The 16,134-nt window shown below is 35.2% G+C and overlaps 1 protein-coding gene across 1 annotated transcript; it reads left to right on the forward strand.

Annotated features, from left to right (window-relative positions):
- The first annotated feature begins 366 nt into the window (after positions 1-366).
- Positions 367-13,035, forward strand: LOC125250904 (SLAM family member 9-like). Its single transcript, XM_048163737.1, has 4 exons — positions 367-421; positions 1,646-1,951; positions 12,418-12,675; positions 12,847-13,035. Exons 1-4 carry the CDS (start codon positions 367-369, stop codon positions 12,924-12,926), a joined length of 699 nt encoding a protein of 232 aa, XP_048019694.1. The 3' UTR covers positions 12,927-13,035.
- The last annotated feature ends 3,099 nt before the right edge of the window (positions 13,036-16,134 follow it).

A 16,134-nucleotide genomic window follows, 5' to 3' on the forward strand; every position in this document is an offset into this window, starting at 1 on the left:
TCATTGAAACATTGTTGAGTCATTGATGCGTCACTGCTAACTGCATTCTTCAAACTCTCTGACTTTCTTTCATACCAAAAGGAACCTGCTCTTGTCTGTCGGTGTGTTGTCAGTGTCCTTTTTGCTCTGTGATGTATTTTTCACTGCATGAGAACATGATGTGTGGCGTGAGAGCCCATGGCATGTATATGTATAGAATGTAACTAATCTAACTAAACTAATAATTGCCCAGCTAGCAGAGGATCATGACAAAAACTGAACTGAGCTGTTCTTGGTGGAGTTATATAGAGGCTACATGAGCGTCATTTCACTCTTTCAACTTCCTCCTTTAAGAACACAACTTCAGCCATCTTGACGTTTGTTACAATGGCAGTAGACCATCTGCTCACATCCTTCATCCTCCTCCTCATCAGTAACACAGGTACACTGTAAAAAAAAATCCCGTTGTTTCTACGGAAAAATACCGGCAGCTGTGGTTACCAGAACAATACTGTAAAAATGACATCAAACCGTAAACATACTTACGGAGTTACATGTGAATTTTACATTTTAAATCTGTTAAATTTACGGTAAAATAACATATTTCATTAACTGATATAATGTTAATTTACTAACCTAATGAAGTACTAATATCTGTTTTGTACCTTTATAATACACTGACAGTCACCAAACACAGTGGTGATGAGAGTCACATGATGAATCAAAGTTCATCACAAGCAGCTTTTCCACAAGCTGAGGAGGACAATACTAATATATAGAAGGTGCACACAGTGTCATTCACACACACACTAAACACCATCATGGTAACATGCATGAAATTTTAAAAATGCAATAAACATTAATTTAACAACATTAGATGTAACATAAAACCCTAATGTACATAACTGATTAGAAAAAAATTAGAAAAACTAAGAAACAGAGTTATTTCAACGAAAATATATCAAATGTGAAGTATCACGCAGGGAATTGTGGGAATGTCAAAATCACGGTCATTTTTTACAGTGTAGTCAATTATTAAATGTGTATAAATAACTGAAATGTCTTGTTTTCAAGTGCTTCATCTATAATGATGTTTGTATAAAGCATCATGTTCAGTCTGCTATAGTTCTGCTGCTCATGAACGGTTTCTGCTCCTGATGACAAACTAAAGCACTAGAGAGAAAGAGTGGATCATTTCTAACATCACTAACACTAGAGACACTAGAGTGGATGTGGAATCATATTTGCTCTGAAAAACAATGTATTTCTGTTTACAGACACCATTAGAGATTTTTATTTATTGGAGATATTTTGATTAAATTTTATAAACCATTTATCATAGAAACAAGTGTTTTATATCCATTGATTGATTCCCTGCCTCCTGCCCTACAGATCCCAAATGCATTTCATATATGATTTTTTTTTAAATCATTGTTGCTTTGTGGTTTGCATGCATGCAGTCTATAATGTCTTTGTCAACATTCATTAAACACATCTGACCTGTAATTTAACTTTTCCACCTGAGAGTAAAGAATAATGCAAGGTGTCTTTGACTAAAATATCTGCAACTTCAGAATAGAATCAGTAGTTTTGATCAAATGTGGTACTTAAACACAGAGCTTCACTCTGAGAGGCTTAACAAAACTGTGTGTTTCTCTCTTCTCAGGGTTCAGTGCTGAGATCTCTGTGTTTGTTCAGACGGGAGATTCTGTTCAACTGGATATACAGACATGTGAACTACCAGAGTTTAATCTTTTATTCTGGATAAATGGAAAATCTGAGAATATAGTTATCTATATACATGGAGTTAAAGTAAATCCTCACCCTTCCTACAAGGACAGAGTGGATTTCAATGATGAAACCTTCTCTCTCACACTGAAGAACATGCAGAAGACAGACAGTGGACTCTATACAGCAAGAACAAGTGGACATTCGGAGAAGAATATTGTTACATACAGAGTATCTGTTATAGGTGAGTGTGATTCATTGTGTGATTTAATGTGCTCCAGCATAAAAGACAGTTCATAAGAGTAATTTGTTTAATTTCTCACTTTCACATAGTGTGCACACTTTTTTAATTGAAACTTTTTTTGTTTTTTAAACAAACTTAAACTTCAATTAAAGCAAAAACAGTCCTGCTGATTTTTACTCTGATGGTTTACATAAAGAATACAGATAAATGTGGTTAAAGAAATATTTTTGGGTTGTGTTTTATTCTTTATGTTGTCTTTAGATTTGAATGTATACTGAATCTCACTGTGATATTTATACAGCATGAATGAATGTTTAAACCTTTTTAGAATCATTGGGCTGTTAAATTGTGATTCTGATCTTGGAGTAAATGTGTGTTTCAGACGCTATAGAGGCTCCTGTTCTGACTGTAAACTCAACCTGGTCCAGTGATTCCTGTCTGATCAGTTTTACATGTAGAAGTCATGAATTCACTCTCAGCTCTACTTTTAAATATGGCAGCTGCTCTCCAGAGGAAGTGACATCACATGAGAACTACACTCTCATCCTGTACTGCAGTGAGGAATCCATCATCTGTAACCATAGCAACACTGTCAGCTGGAAAGAAAAAAGAATGAATATTAAACAACTCTGTGAAGGTTAATATCTGCTTTTATTTTTATCTCACAAATCAAGACTGCTTATATAAACTGATTATATTGGTTCTTCTTCTTTTACTTTTCAGATAATGAAAGAATATCTATCGAAACTCCTGATGGTTTATATTTTATGTTTGGGTTTATGTTTATTGTGTTTGGTGTTGTGGGAGTGATAGTGTTTTCTGGTTTGGTCCTTTACTGTTGCTGCAAGAATAAAGGTATGTCCATCTCACAAATATTGAAAAACTGATCTCATATTTATGCTTGAAATAGTTTCTTTAGTAGCTGAAGAATGTTGGAATATGAAAATTATTAAAGGGGAAAAAAAGCAATAAGGTTTAGGGAAACAACAAAAGATTACTGCTGAACATTTATTGGCCTGTAAGATATTAAGCCAAGATGCATCGTCATTGTGTCTGTAGTTTTTTCTGTTTCACAACATAAAAGATTCCTTGCAAATCCCTTAAAATACACAAAATGATCTTGTTTCAAAATATTTATTTTCAAATCTGACTACACTAAATATTTACTGCTCCATGGCAATAAATACCTAACTCATTATTTCAAATTTCATACACTTTACAATAATTTTTTAAAATAATTAAAAAAAAAAAATTATTTAAAGGTGCCATCGAATGAAAAATTGAATTTACCTCGGCATAGTTAAATAACAAGAGTTCAGTACATGGAAATGACATAAAGTGAGTCTCAAACTCCATTGTTTCCTCCTTCTTATATAAATCTCATTTGTTTAAAAGACCTCCGAAGAAGAGGCGAATCTCAACATAACACCAACTGTTACGTAACAGTCGGGATCATTAATATGTACGCCCCCAATATTTGCATATGCCAGCCCATGTTCAAGGCATTACAGAAGGGCAGGCAGTATTAATGTCTGGATCTGTGCACAGCTGAATCATCAGACTGTAAGCAAGCAAGGACAATAGCGAAAAATGGCAGATGGAACAATAATAACTGACATGATCCATGATAACATGATATTTTTAGTGATATTTGTGAATTGTCTTTCTAAATGTTTCGTTAGCATGTTGCTAATGTACTGTTAAATGTGGTTAAAGTTACCATCGTTTCTTACTGTATTCACGGAGACAAGAGCCGTCGCTATTTTCATTTTTAAACACTTGCAGTCTGTACAATTCATAAACACAACTTCATTCTTTATAAATCTCTCCAACAGTGTGTAATGTTAGCTTTAGCTCCGTTAGCCACAGCATAGGCTACTATCAAACTCATTCAGAATCAAATGTAAACATCCAAATAAATACTATACTAACATGATCCGATGCATGCAGTATGCATGACGAACATCTTGTAAAGATCCATTTGAGGGTTATATTAGCTGTGTGAACTTTGTAAATGCACTGTATTACAGTCGACAGCTCAGGGGGGCAGGAAGCATAGTTAATGGTGCCCCAAAAAAGGCAGTTAAAAAAATTTAAAAAATCTATGGGGTATTTTGAGCTGAAACTTCACAGACACATTCAGGGGACACCTTAGACTTATATTACATCTTGTAAAAACTGGTTCTAGGGCACCTTTAATATATGTTTAACTATATATGACATTTTAAGGAGAGTAACAAAACAATATCTGACATGCCCTTTTATTATTAGTAATCTGTCTAGTGAATCCAGAACTCTGATCAATTTTAAACAGTCAGTCTGATGATACATGAGAGAAATCAAACATCTGACAGCAATCAAACACAAAGAAACATGTTTCCACACAAGCTGTAATCTGTGAAATAAAGCTCCATTCTGACTCTCAGGTGTCAAACAGAGTGATGATTCAGACTACGATGATGTTGAGGTGAGATTCAAATGTCTGTTCATCTCTATTCCTGCAGACGTCACAGATTATAAAAGTCATGTCATCTAATACTGAATATGAACTGTGTTTCACATTCTGTGATGGTTTGATTTATTTCTCTTCAGACTCTGACACAGAAGATGACAGGAGATACCTGGACCACCATCATCTACTGTACAGTAGGACACCAAACACCTTCATCTGCTCATGACTGCTGAAGATCAGACTCAACTGGATAAAAAAAAAGACATTGATGATTGACTAGACTCACAAACTGAGCTTAAAGTCTTCATTTAACTCTCTGACTTCATGACTCTTGTGGAAGTGTACAGATACTCTTAAGGCCCGTTCACACCAAGAACAATAACTACATAGATAACGATAAAGATATAGTTCTAAAAATCATTCTAAAAATAAAAGAATACTGTCCACACCACAGCTATAACAATGTAGAGGAACAATATTGTTGGGATCACTTTCAGAATGATTTTTTTCCAGCTGTTGAATGATAAAACACTGACAACCAATCAGAATCTGCATTTATAATGGCAGACGACATTACAGAGAAATTAATTGCCAAGGTCCAGAAAAAGCCAACCCCTTTTTGACAAAGATACTTTTAAGAAAATGAACCCTCTGAATAAATGGTGAGAAGTATTAATGATAAGATAATTATGCCAGGCTAGCAAACAGTGTAAATAAAATTACCTCAGGTATTCAATGCTTGTTTCGATAACATTATCTTGATTCCTTTGAAGCTGCAGTGAAAAAGACTAGGCATTGTTTTTATTCCACTATATTGACTTTGTCAGCTAAATTCATGGTTATATTAGATCGATTACACTAGATATTCACTCAAAACATAGCATTCAAGGACATCTGCTGGTTAAAGCCATGTAATTGCAACAAGAACAGCAAAAACATTCAATGGTTTGGACCCAAATTGTCACATTCCCATTCATTCCGGACTACACTTCCCATAATCCTCCCTGCCTATCATCTGCACTCACTCCATCAATCACTAACACTAATCATCACACCCAGCTGTCACGCATTACATGGACTATAAAGGACTCACTTACACATCCCCTGTTGCGAAGTCTTGATTCACCCTGTGTTCAACTCTGAGCGGTCCCCTGTGTTTATTGTCTGCCTGTCTCCGAACCTGTCCGTGTATCATTTACGATCCCCTGCTGCCAGCCTTTGGACTTTGCATTGTTTCCTGACCTGTGAATGATATCTGCCTGTCCTGACCATTGCCTGTATCCTGACCACGATTCTGCCTAGCCCTTGCTGTTCCTGTTTGCCCCTGTTTAGACCCTGCCTGTACGACCACACTTACTTTTAATAAAGCTTGCGAATGGATACTGAGTCCTGTCTCATTACACAAATAAAGTTATCGTTATAGTTATCATTATAGTTATTCTTGGTGGGAACGGGCCTTTACTGTTGTGAATGAACTTCAATCAGTTACTGCAGATGTTATGAACGAGTGCTTCGCTGAACAAGAGATTTTAAAATCTCAGTGGGACTAACCTGGTTAAGTAGTACAAGGTAAATTTTATAGGCTAATACTTTTGCATAAATCAAATTTGCAGCTAATTGTGTGCCATTTTCACTTATTAGTGTTTCCAGCACTCCAGATGGCCTTCAGTGCTTTTATTGTGTTCCCTAGACTCAGTGGGTCACTGTGATTTTGCCAAGTAAGACATGTTCCTGGATCAACATATTTTGTTGATCTTGGAACAACATTCCAGTCTGAAAATTTCGTCTTAACTCTATTCCTACCTCTAAACCTAATCCTACCCATAATTTATCCCTAAAATCAGAGGGGAAAGATAGGTGAATAACATCGATGCAGAAGCAACTAGCCCTGGTTGCAAGCCTAAACTTGACATAAATGGTAAACTTGTCCCTCAAATCTGATTGGTTGATTGGAATGTTGTTCCAGGATCATCAAAGATGTTGATCCAGGAACACGTCTTACTTGGCAAAATCACAGTGACCTCCCCAATGACTATGAGGTAGGTTTTGCCCCTTTGGAAGAACAGATCAGTCCCACATTTTTGTCAGGGCAGTCTGAGGATAGTATCATTGGTTCAGTGTGCTGGGGACGATGTCTCAAACAGGTCTCACATTGTGCAACCATTTAACAGTTTGTCTATTTAGGCCCAGCCACCTGACAGCTTGAGACCTACTCTTGGATATTGACATTTGTCCTTCAAGCAACTGCACTAACATTTCTGTCTGCATTCTCACAGCGATTACCACTCTCTGACCCTTCATTATGAGGCCATTTAAGTGGAATTAAAATTAACAGAGAAAAGAGATGTTATTTTTATTATGAGTCATATATTTATGTTAAATCCTAAAATATTCAGAGTTAACCAGAGTTTGATGATTTTCAGTAAGTTACATACACAAATGTAAATGATCTCAAAGGAAACCCAACATCACCCTTTTCATGACTGACATGAAGATTTATTTTGAAACTCTGCAAGGACTTCCAAGCCATAAAGCTTTTAGAACTATGGAGATTTACAAAAAAACAAAATTCTTAATTTTTTGAGTACGCACATATTGTCACATTTCAGTTTGGTTTTGGATGTTCAGTTCGTGTTTGGAATTTCAATTTGTATTTGATTAGTTCATGTGTTTCTTTGTTCAGTTTCCCGCCACTCCTTAGTTTCTATGGTAACCGTTAGTAGTTTTACTTGTATCAGGTGTGTAATTAATTACCTTGTTTGTGTCTGCTATTTATGTTGTGCCTTGACTTTCGTTCTCTATCTGATCACTGTTATGTTTAGATGCATTTCCCCTGTCTTTTTTTCTGGTTTGTGAGTAAGATTAGGCCTATTGAAGTTTTTTCCTTTGGATTTCATGCCCTTCAGTCTTCAGTCTGTTTCTGTAAATGCCAACTGTCACATGTATATTGTTTTGTTTTCTCTCTTTAATACTGTATGCGAATAATTTCTCATTGATATTCTTGTAATAAATGTTGTCCTTAATGTTTGGTGTTTGTTATAGCACTCATATTATTGTAGGCCTATAAGAAACATCTTGTACTTCTGTCATGCTATATGAACATTTCTTTGGAAATAATAAAATAAAATTAAAAATGCACTTGGGATGAATGGGTGGCTTTCAATGATGGAACAATCACTAACTATTGTTTGGAACTAGCGGATGCCCACGAGCAGTGTAATTTCCTCTTCCCTCAGTTCCTATGGGAATCCATGGGAGTGTCGCAACTTTTTCTCTCTGCTCTTCAGAACAAAACATCAGCCACCTTGTGATTATTACAATGAGAGTAGATCTATTTTCATCCTTCACCCTTCTCCTTATCTCTACCACAGGTAATAAACTCAGTATATAATGTGCAACAAATAATTTAAATGTCCAAGTTTGTATTTTGTAATTTTCTTTATCTATGACGTTTGTAAAATGCCGTTGCTTTCAGTCTGCCATAGTTCTACATTTCATGCACAGCTGCTCCAGATAAAACCTCAAAGCACTAGAGAGCTAAAGTGTTTATTCTGTAACACTAGAGTGTTAAAGAATAGTTTGTTACATTAGAGAAATAAAATGTTACTCAACATAACCAATGTGTCCTGACAGGAGGGAACGAGACATTGCATCAGAGCTGATGCATTGGGGAAACATCTTTCTCTGCCCACTCGTCCCTCGATCAAGTGGGCAGCCGCTATAGCTCAGCGCCAAGTAGACCGCTATACCGGTATTATGTTGTGCCATGATATAGAATTTAATTTTGCGTTTATATTGTTTTGTTCAATTTTGTACTCTTTACAACTTTAAACACTACTAATGACGATACAGGGTCGAGGCTGAACGTTTAACTTTTTTGTCCGCTACCAAAGCCACTGGAAGGCAAGCCTGCAACGTTTACGCCCTGCCCCCGGCGGAACGCAGGGAAGGAGACCAGTGGCTGTTTTTTGAATGGATGTCAATGGATGAGAGGCTTCACTATGCTGATTAAACACCTTTTGTGGGGAAAAAACTAATCATTTAATTAATCGACAGCCTGTGTGCTAATCTTCAGCATGTTTTACACTAAACAATACTTTCTTTTGGAACAATATGTAGATTTTAGCTTGATTAAAATGTATTTTTTCAAGAGAAGGCAGACTAGGGAATGTTGCAACTGATGTCACTGCATTACACGATAGGCTGAGAGGTGCCGCATGTGATTAAGTTAGCCGTTACACTTTCTCCAATGGTAAGAGATACAGACCCTCTTATCTTCCTTTAATAATACGATCTCTGCTGCTACCGTGTCCAACGCCTTACTACGCAGGCATTAGTAATCAAACACAGAGAGCATTGTAACAGTCCAAATTAATAGAGCACAAACCGCCAACTCAAAAACACAACAGCAACAAACAAGCATATATATATAATAATAGGGGTGGGAGAAAAAACAAAATCAATGCATAGATGCAACAATTCTGAGCTTAGTTTTTAACCACAGATGCACGATGACGCTGTGTGTGCTTGGTGCGCGTCCACTGGCACAGAGCAGAGCGAGCGTTTTCAATTAATTCCCACTGAAGTTGAGCGTGAAACTCGGAAAGTTTGGAAAAGCTGAAGCACATTATATTCGCGGGATTCATTGCACAGGGTATCAGAGAGCTGTGAGAAACGCTTTCTTTGCTTGATGTTACGTATGCAGTTTGTGGTCTCGCCCGCCAGTAGGCCTGTTTTCCTTAGTAATGTTGTTTGGAAAGCCGTGGGCTTATATATTAAAAATATTAAATCCACTGACAGAAGGCTGCTTTCGATTTCAAATTCTCACGTGCGCTTTGTGAGGAGTGCTGACGCGTGTGGCTGTGTGCTGCAAGTGCTTAAATGTAGGCTACTTCTTCTCAAAATGCTTTTATGACGTGAAATTAATATAAACACAGTCAGTTATGTCTTAAAGTATTAAACAGACAGGACAGAAACTTCTTATATTTCAAAAGAGATCTGTGTATTAGTCTGGATGCAGCTTATTAGATCTCCTGCTAGGCTACAGTATGTCATCAGTAATAATCAAACAACCATAAATCTAAGAAAGTAAAAAAGTCACTCACAGCTCTTGAACGGAAAAAAGTTCTGAAAGCACTCTTTGTTTATTGCTTGTACTGTTTCGTTGTTCCTCTATTATTTACTAGGCGACTCACTTGCTTGTTTTGAAACTTTATATATATGTCAAGCAGCGACTGTGGCATAATAAAAGTTCCACTGTTCTCCAGCTGTGTGTCGCGATCATCTCACATTAGCAATCGCTCCAGCGGCCTCGTTCAGCTCCAACATCACTCGGTCCTGCTCTGCTTCATACTACAGTACCATTAATAATCTCATCCAAGAACATGATTTCTGCCCGAGTCCCATTCCGAATCTTTTCCACAGGCTGTGAGGTGAAGACGATATTTCTTAAGAATCCACGCTCAAACTTGGTGTCATCAAGCTATGCCTTTGTTTAGAATAGGTGACCTCTAGTGGTGAAAAATCTACATACTGTGTCTTTAATTACCCCAAATACCATACTTTTACATATTCTTCCATTATTGAAAAACTGTTGATTTAATTACCTTTAAAAACAGAAACAAGACATTTGTCTCAAAATATAGTCAATAATTGTATCAATACACATTTAGATAAATCTACAGCATTTAAAAAAAAACAAAAAAAAAAACATTACATATTAGCACAGGATCAGCCAAATTTCCACGTTCATCATCAAAAGTGGTTGTTAAGAAAAGTGCTGAGCTGAATTTTTGTGCCATCTGGTTTAAAATAGAATAAAGTCAAATGTGCCTTTAGCCCCAATGTACCCTGCTGGTGCTGTAGAGCCCATAAAGCTATACATTTTTTTATTATATTTTATAAACCATATATCATAGAATGAGTATTTTATATAGCTACATTCTAGCAGAGGTTCAAAAAATGAACTGGGCTGTTTGTGGTGGAGATTTACAGATATGTTACACAAGCGTCATTTCACTCTTTCAACTTCCTGTTTTAAGAACACAACTTCAGCCATCTTGACGTTTGTTACAATGGCAGTAGATCATCTGCTCACATCCTTCATCCTTCTCCTCATCAGTAACACAGGTAATACACTCAATTATTAAATGTGTCTAAATAACTGAAATGTCTTGTTTTCAAATGTTGCAAGTGTTTCAAGCCTCATGTTCAGTCTGCTATAGTTCTGCTTCTCATGAACGGTTTCTGCTCCTGATGAGAAACTAAAGCACTAGAGAGAAAGAGTGGAATAGTGTTAGAGAATCATTTCTGTTAGAGAAAGAAAACCAAATGTACAATTGTCTAAAGACTCTTTTAACACTTTTTTAGGGATTAATGCACAAAGTGATACTGCTGGTGCTACAGAGCCTCTAAAGTGATACACGAACAATCTTACAAAATTATAGAAACAGATAGTTCTAGTCCTTGATTCTGATTGGTTGAGCCGTGTTCTAAGCCGTTGTAAATTACTCTACAAACGTACACCAACAAAATAATAAAAAATGGATTGTTTTTAATGAAAACCATTAGAACAGCTAAGGGTGTTTTAGGGACTCTGCTCTGCATTGTGCATAACAACGCTGCTTAGCTGTTTTCAATTCACTGTAAACCACGGCTTCTTGGGGCTTATTTCTTTATTTTATATCCATGGATTCTTGTCTCCTGCTCTACAGATCCCACATACCTCTACATATTTCCAGCATGGTGGAATTTTTTTTTTTTTTTTTAACTGACTTCTGTCAAGTTTTCATTTTTGTGTGTGTTAATCAGTTTCTGTAATTGAATTATAATTACTTCTGATGTAATTGCACTAAATACTGTATAAACTATAGAACAATTCTATTTAAAACAGTAGTGGACTTAACATCAAAATTTTACATCTAATGTTAAAATGTAAGTTTTTATTGTAACTTTCTCCCTTTAAATAGTTTGGTCAGTTCAAGAATAATTTATACTATTTCATATTATTTATTTGAAAGAATTAAAGGAGCAGTTTAATGTCTATCCTTGTATTGTTCAACCGGTCAAGGTTGATATGGGATTTAAAAAGTAATTAGTAATAATTAATGCAATACTTTTTAGAGAGTGTAATTAGTACAGTAATTAAACTGTTGAAGATGTAATTAGTAGCAAGTAATTAATTACTTTTTTGGAGTAACTCACCCAACACTGGTGTTAATATATATCAATAACTACAACAACTATTAACTACTTAGTTAATTAACTGTAAATGTCAAAGTGACATGTCTGATGATGACAGGTAACAAGAAATAATACTTTGAATGGAAACAATACATTTATTTCCTCATGAACTTTGTTTATTTAATCAAATGTAAGTGTGAGTTGATGATGGATTAAGATGAAGGTGTAAAATGGATCCAAATCCAAAAGTTGTTGAACTGTGTGTTTCTCTCTCCTCAGGGTTCAGTGCTGAGATCTCTGTGTTTGTTCAGACGGGAGATTCTGTTCAACTGGATATACAGACACAAGAACTACCAGAGTTTGATGATTTATTCTGGAGAAATGATAAATCAGAGAATATAGTTAAATATATACATGCATCTAAAACAGTAAAGCGTTACTCTTCCCTCAAGGACAGAGTGTATTTCAACGATGAAACCTTCTCTCTCACACTGAAGAACATGCAGAAGACAGACAGTGGACTCTATACAGCAAGAACAAGTGGAGAAACAGAGGAAATTGTTGCTACATACAGAGTATCTGTTATAGTCTTTTATTCATTGTGTGCTTTAATTTGTTCCTGCATAAAAGAAAAATCACAAGAGTAATTTGTTCACTTTTTTAGTTTTATATACAACATGCACATTTAAATCATCTTGTGGCACATTGTCTTTAATGCATGAAGTTGCTTATATATAAAATACTTTATATTTATAATACCGTGTTGTGTTTAGATTTGAATGTATAGTATCACTGTGAATGTGATTGATCTTGTAGTAAATGTGTGTTTCAGACGCTGTGGAGGCTCCTGTCCTGACTGTAAACTCAAACTGGTCCAGCAGTGACTCCTGTACTGTGAACTTCACATGCAGAGCTCATGACCTCATGATTCACTCCAGCTATCAGAACAACAGATGCTCTCCAGAGGAAGTGACATCACATGAGATCTACACTCTCATCCTGAACTGCAGTGAGGAATCCATCATCTGTAACCATAGCAACCCAGTTAGCAGCAAAATAGACAGAATAAACATCAAACAGCTCTGTGAAGGTAAATATCTCCTATTCAAGACAGTGAGCATCATCTACTCATTTTTATTCTCACAATGCTAACTTCTTTTGGTTTACAAACTGCAAGCGTCATGTCGTTAGATACTGTAATTAAATGTAAAGTTTACTATGAATAAACTGAATAACTATGAATAAATCTCTTACTTTTCAGAAAGTGATAGACTACCATCCCACTCTCCTACAGTTCATCTTACATACATGTGTTTATTGTGTTTGGTGTTGTGGGAGTGATTTGTGGTTTTATGGTTTGGTCCTGGCAAGAATAATAAAGGTATGTCCATCTCGCTAATTTAAAAAAACTGAAAAGGTTTTTTTAGTGCTGAAAGAATGTTGGAATATGGAAATTATTAAAGGGGGTGAATTAATCATCAAAGTTTATATAGAGAAACAATGTGTATTTTGACAGTCAATAGAATATTAAACCAAGATACATCATCTAGTTTTGTCTGGCCATATTTTATTTTTGTTTAAAAATAGATTTATTTGTTAAATCTTTGCAGGCTGGAATACACTACACGATTTTTGCCCCGATTTTTCCCCCGACTTACAGTTGTTCTGACTACACTAAATCTTAGGTGTTGAAAACAAATACTCAAAACATTACTTCTTATTTCATACATGTTGCAATTTTTTTACAGTCAGACCACTAGGTTTCTGTTACATGTGTTTCATTGTGTTTTTGGATTTCTCCTGAGTTAAAGGATTAGTTCACTTTCAAATGAAAATTTCCTGATAATTTACTCACCCCCATGTCATCCAAGATGTTTATGTCTTTCTTTCTTCAGTCGAAAAGAAATTAAGGTTTTTGATGAAAACATTCCAAGATTATTCTCTTTATAGTGGACTTCAACTGACTCCAAACGGCTGAAGGTCAAAATTACAGTTTCAGTGCAGCTTCAAAGAGCTCTACATGATCCCAGATGAGGAATAAGTGTCTTATCTAGCGTAACAAACAGTCGTTTTCTAAAAGAATTACAAATGAAATGTGTTTTAACCATAAACGCTTGTCTTGAACTAGCTCTTCTAGCTCTTCTCCTCTATTAGAATTCCGGCAGTGTAGACACTGCTAAGTGTATTACTGTCCTCCACAGATCAAAGTTTGAACTATTGTTATATACTTGCACTAGCATATTGTATATGACAATTTAGTTCAAACTTTGACCTGCAGGGAAGAGTGGAGGTTAAATAATAAACAGAAACTAGATGATTAATGATGAACAGCTGACACTACTAAACTAATGAAGGTAACCATAGAAACAAAGTACTGGTGGGAAACTTAACAAAGGAACACAGGAACAAATCAAAATGCAAACATAAAGTCCAAACAAATAAATTATCAGGAAATTTTCATTTGAAAGTGAATTAATCCTTTAATCCTGTTTCCGAAGTGGTGTATAATGTTTATGATAATGTCTTTATTCATATTTTTTAATTATATATATATATATATATATATATATTTTTTTTTTTTTACATTGTATTGATTTCTTTAATCATTTATGTTTCCTACTATATGCTCTGATATGTTTGATTATTTCCAAATGTAAGATCATTGGTGTCTCTTCTGTGCTGTAAGACTGAGTGGGCATATTTTCCATCAGAACTGATTATGTAATGTACCTTTGTATCAAAATATGTCTATATTCCTTATTAAAATTTGATCTCTGACATAATCATTGCTGGACTGCCTGGATCTCATTGCATCACTAAGCATTTGTTATTAAAGCCTGTCTCCTTGAAGAATTCCTCATTATGCAAGTGTTTATTGTCCAAGTTAGATGACAGTTTCTTTCAACTTTCTTTAAAAAGAAAGAAATCTCAATTTTTTTGATGCTAAAATCTGACAGCAATCAAAAGCAAACAAACATGATCCAATACAACTTCCATTCTGACTCTCAGGTGTCAAACAGAGTGATGATACAGACTATGATGATGTTGAGGTGAGATTCAAATGTCTGTTCATCTCTATTCCTGCAGACGTCACAGATTATAAGGACTCACAAAGAACAGATGTTTGAAACCTGTGTGTGAACTAATTGATGTCATGCCATGTCGCAAGAGCCTCTCTAAAAGCAGCCCTAGTGCTGCCTGTGTGCACTACCTACACAAGATGTTAACTGGAATTATCAAAACAAATTGATGACATTGTTAAAATTGAACCTGTGACTACACATAGATCTGCTCCACGATGATTTGTTAGATATGGTGGAGAAAACAAGTCTGACCACCAGATGTTGCTAATATGCACTATGTTAAAAGCTTTGAGTAATGAACCATTTTTCATCACAATTTGTTGAAAGCCTTAAACACTTCAGAAAGCCTTACAGCTGTATTTTTAATTTATTTTTTTGTTTTAAATAAATACAATATAAAACATGTACACAATAAGTGCATTGTATTAAATGATTAATTTACAGTAAATGTTACAGTTTTTTTTAACTGCTTTGGTGCAATTTTCACAAGTAACTGGTAAATTTTCAAAACTCTTAGTACTAATATCACAACAGATCATCAAAAGTGCACTTTTTTCAAACATTTCAGCATATTTTCAATTGTGTTAGTACAATACACAAAATCACAAAGTATCCTTTTCACAACACAAAATAAGTGTTTCATCTATATAGATGTTTCATTCACAATAACTGCCTTTCATAATGCTATAACTATCAAACTTTTGATTTGCGTCTCTTTTCGTTCAGTTTAATACATTTGTCTATTATTAAATCCAACTGAACTTAATGGTTAATCAATGAATCATTTGGTACACCTATAGATTTCTATAGATATTGATTTTATAGGCATAGTTTTATAGAACATATTTGCAATTTACGTTATGGATAACCAAATGTAACAAATTCTTTTGACATTATAAGCAATTTATCTCAGATTTACCTAGATGATAAGCACAATTTTCAAAGTGTGTGTGTGTGTGTGTGTGTGTGTGTGTGTGTGTGTGTGTGTGTGTGTGCATGTGCATCTGTGGTCCTGGTAAAAACTGCGTTGTGAACCAAATGTCCCCATGAGGAAAACAGCTTATAAATCTTATGAAATAAAATCTTTATAAAATGTAAAAATGCAGAAAGTTTTCTGTGATTAGTAGGTTTATGGGTAGGGGATAGAATATAGCATTTATAAAGTAAAAATCATTATGTCTATGGAAAGTCCCCATAAAACATGGTAAACCAACATCATTTTACATTATAGAATGCCATGTGATGCTGTAAAAAGAGGCATTACCATGGCAGAGACTGACACATTTCTGTAACTCACCCTTCATCAGTAAAGATCAACTACAGTATAGATTCAGTCATGTGGTACAGTGGGAACATTTACTGTATTGTCAGCACACTCTGTTCTATACAAAACCTCATGACTGTGTCATACTTTATCAAACCTTTGATAGCATACTGAATAGATATTATTACACACATTATGGATT

The sequence above is a fragment of the Megalobrama amblycephala genome, linkage group LG17 (assembly GCF_018812025.1).
Source record: "Megalobrama amblycephala isolate DHTTF-2021 linkage group LG17, ASM1881202v1, whole genome shotgun sequence".
In the NCBI taxonomy this organism is placed as follows: Eukaryota; Metazoa; Chordata; class Actinopteri; order Cypriniformes; family Xenocyprididae; genus Megalobrama; species Megalobrama amblycephala.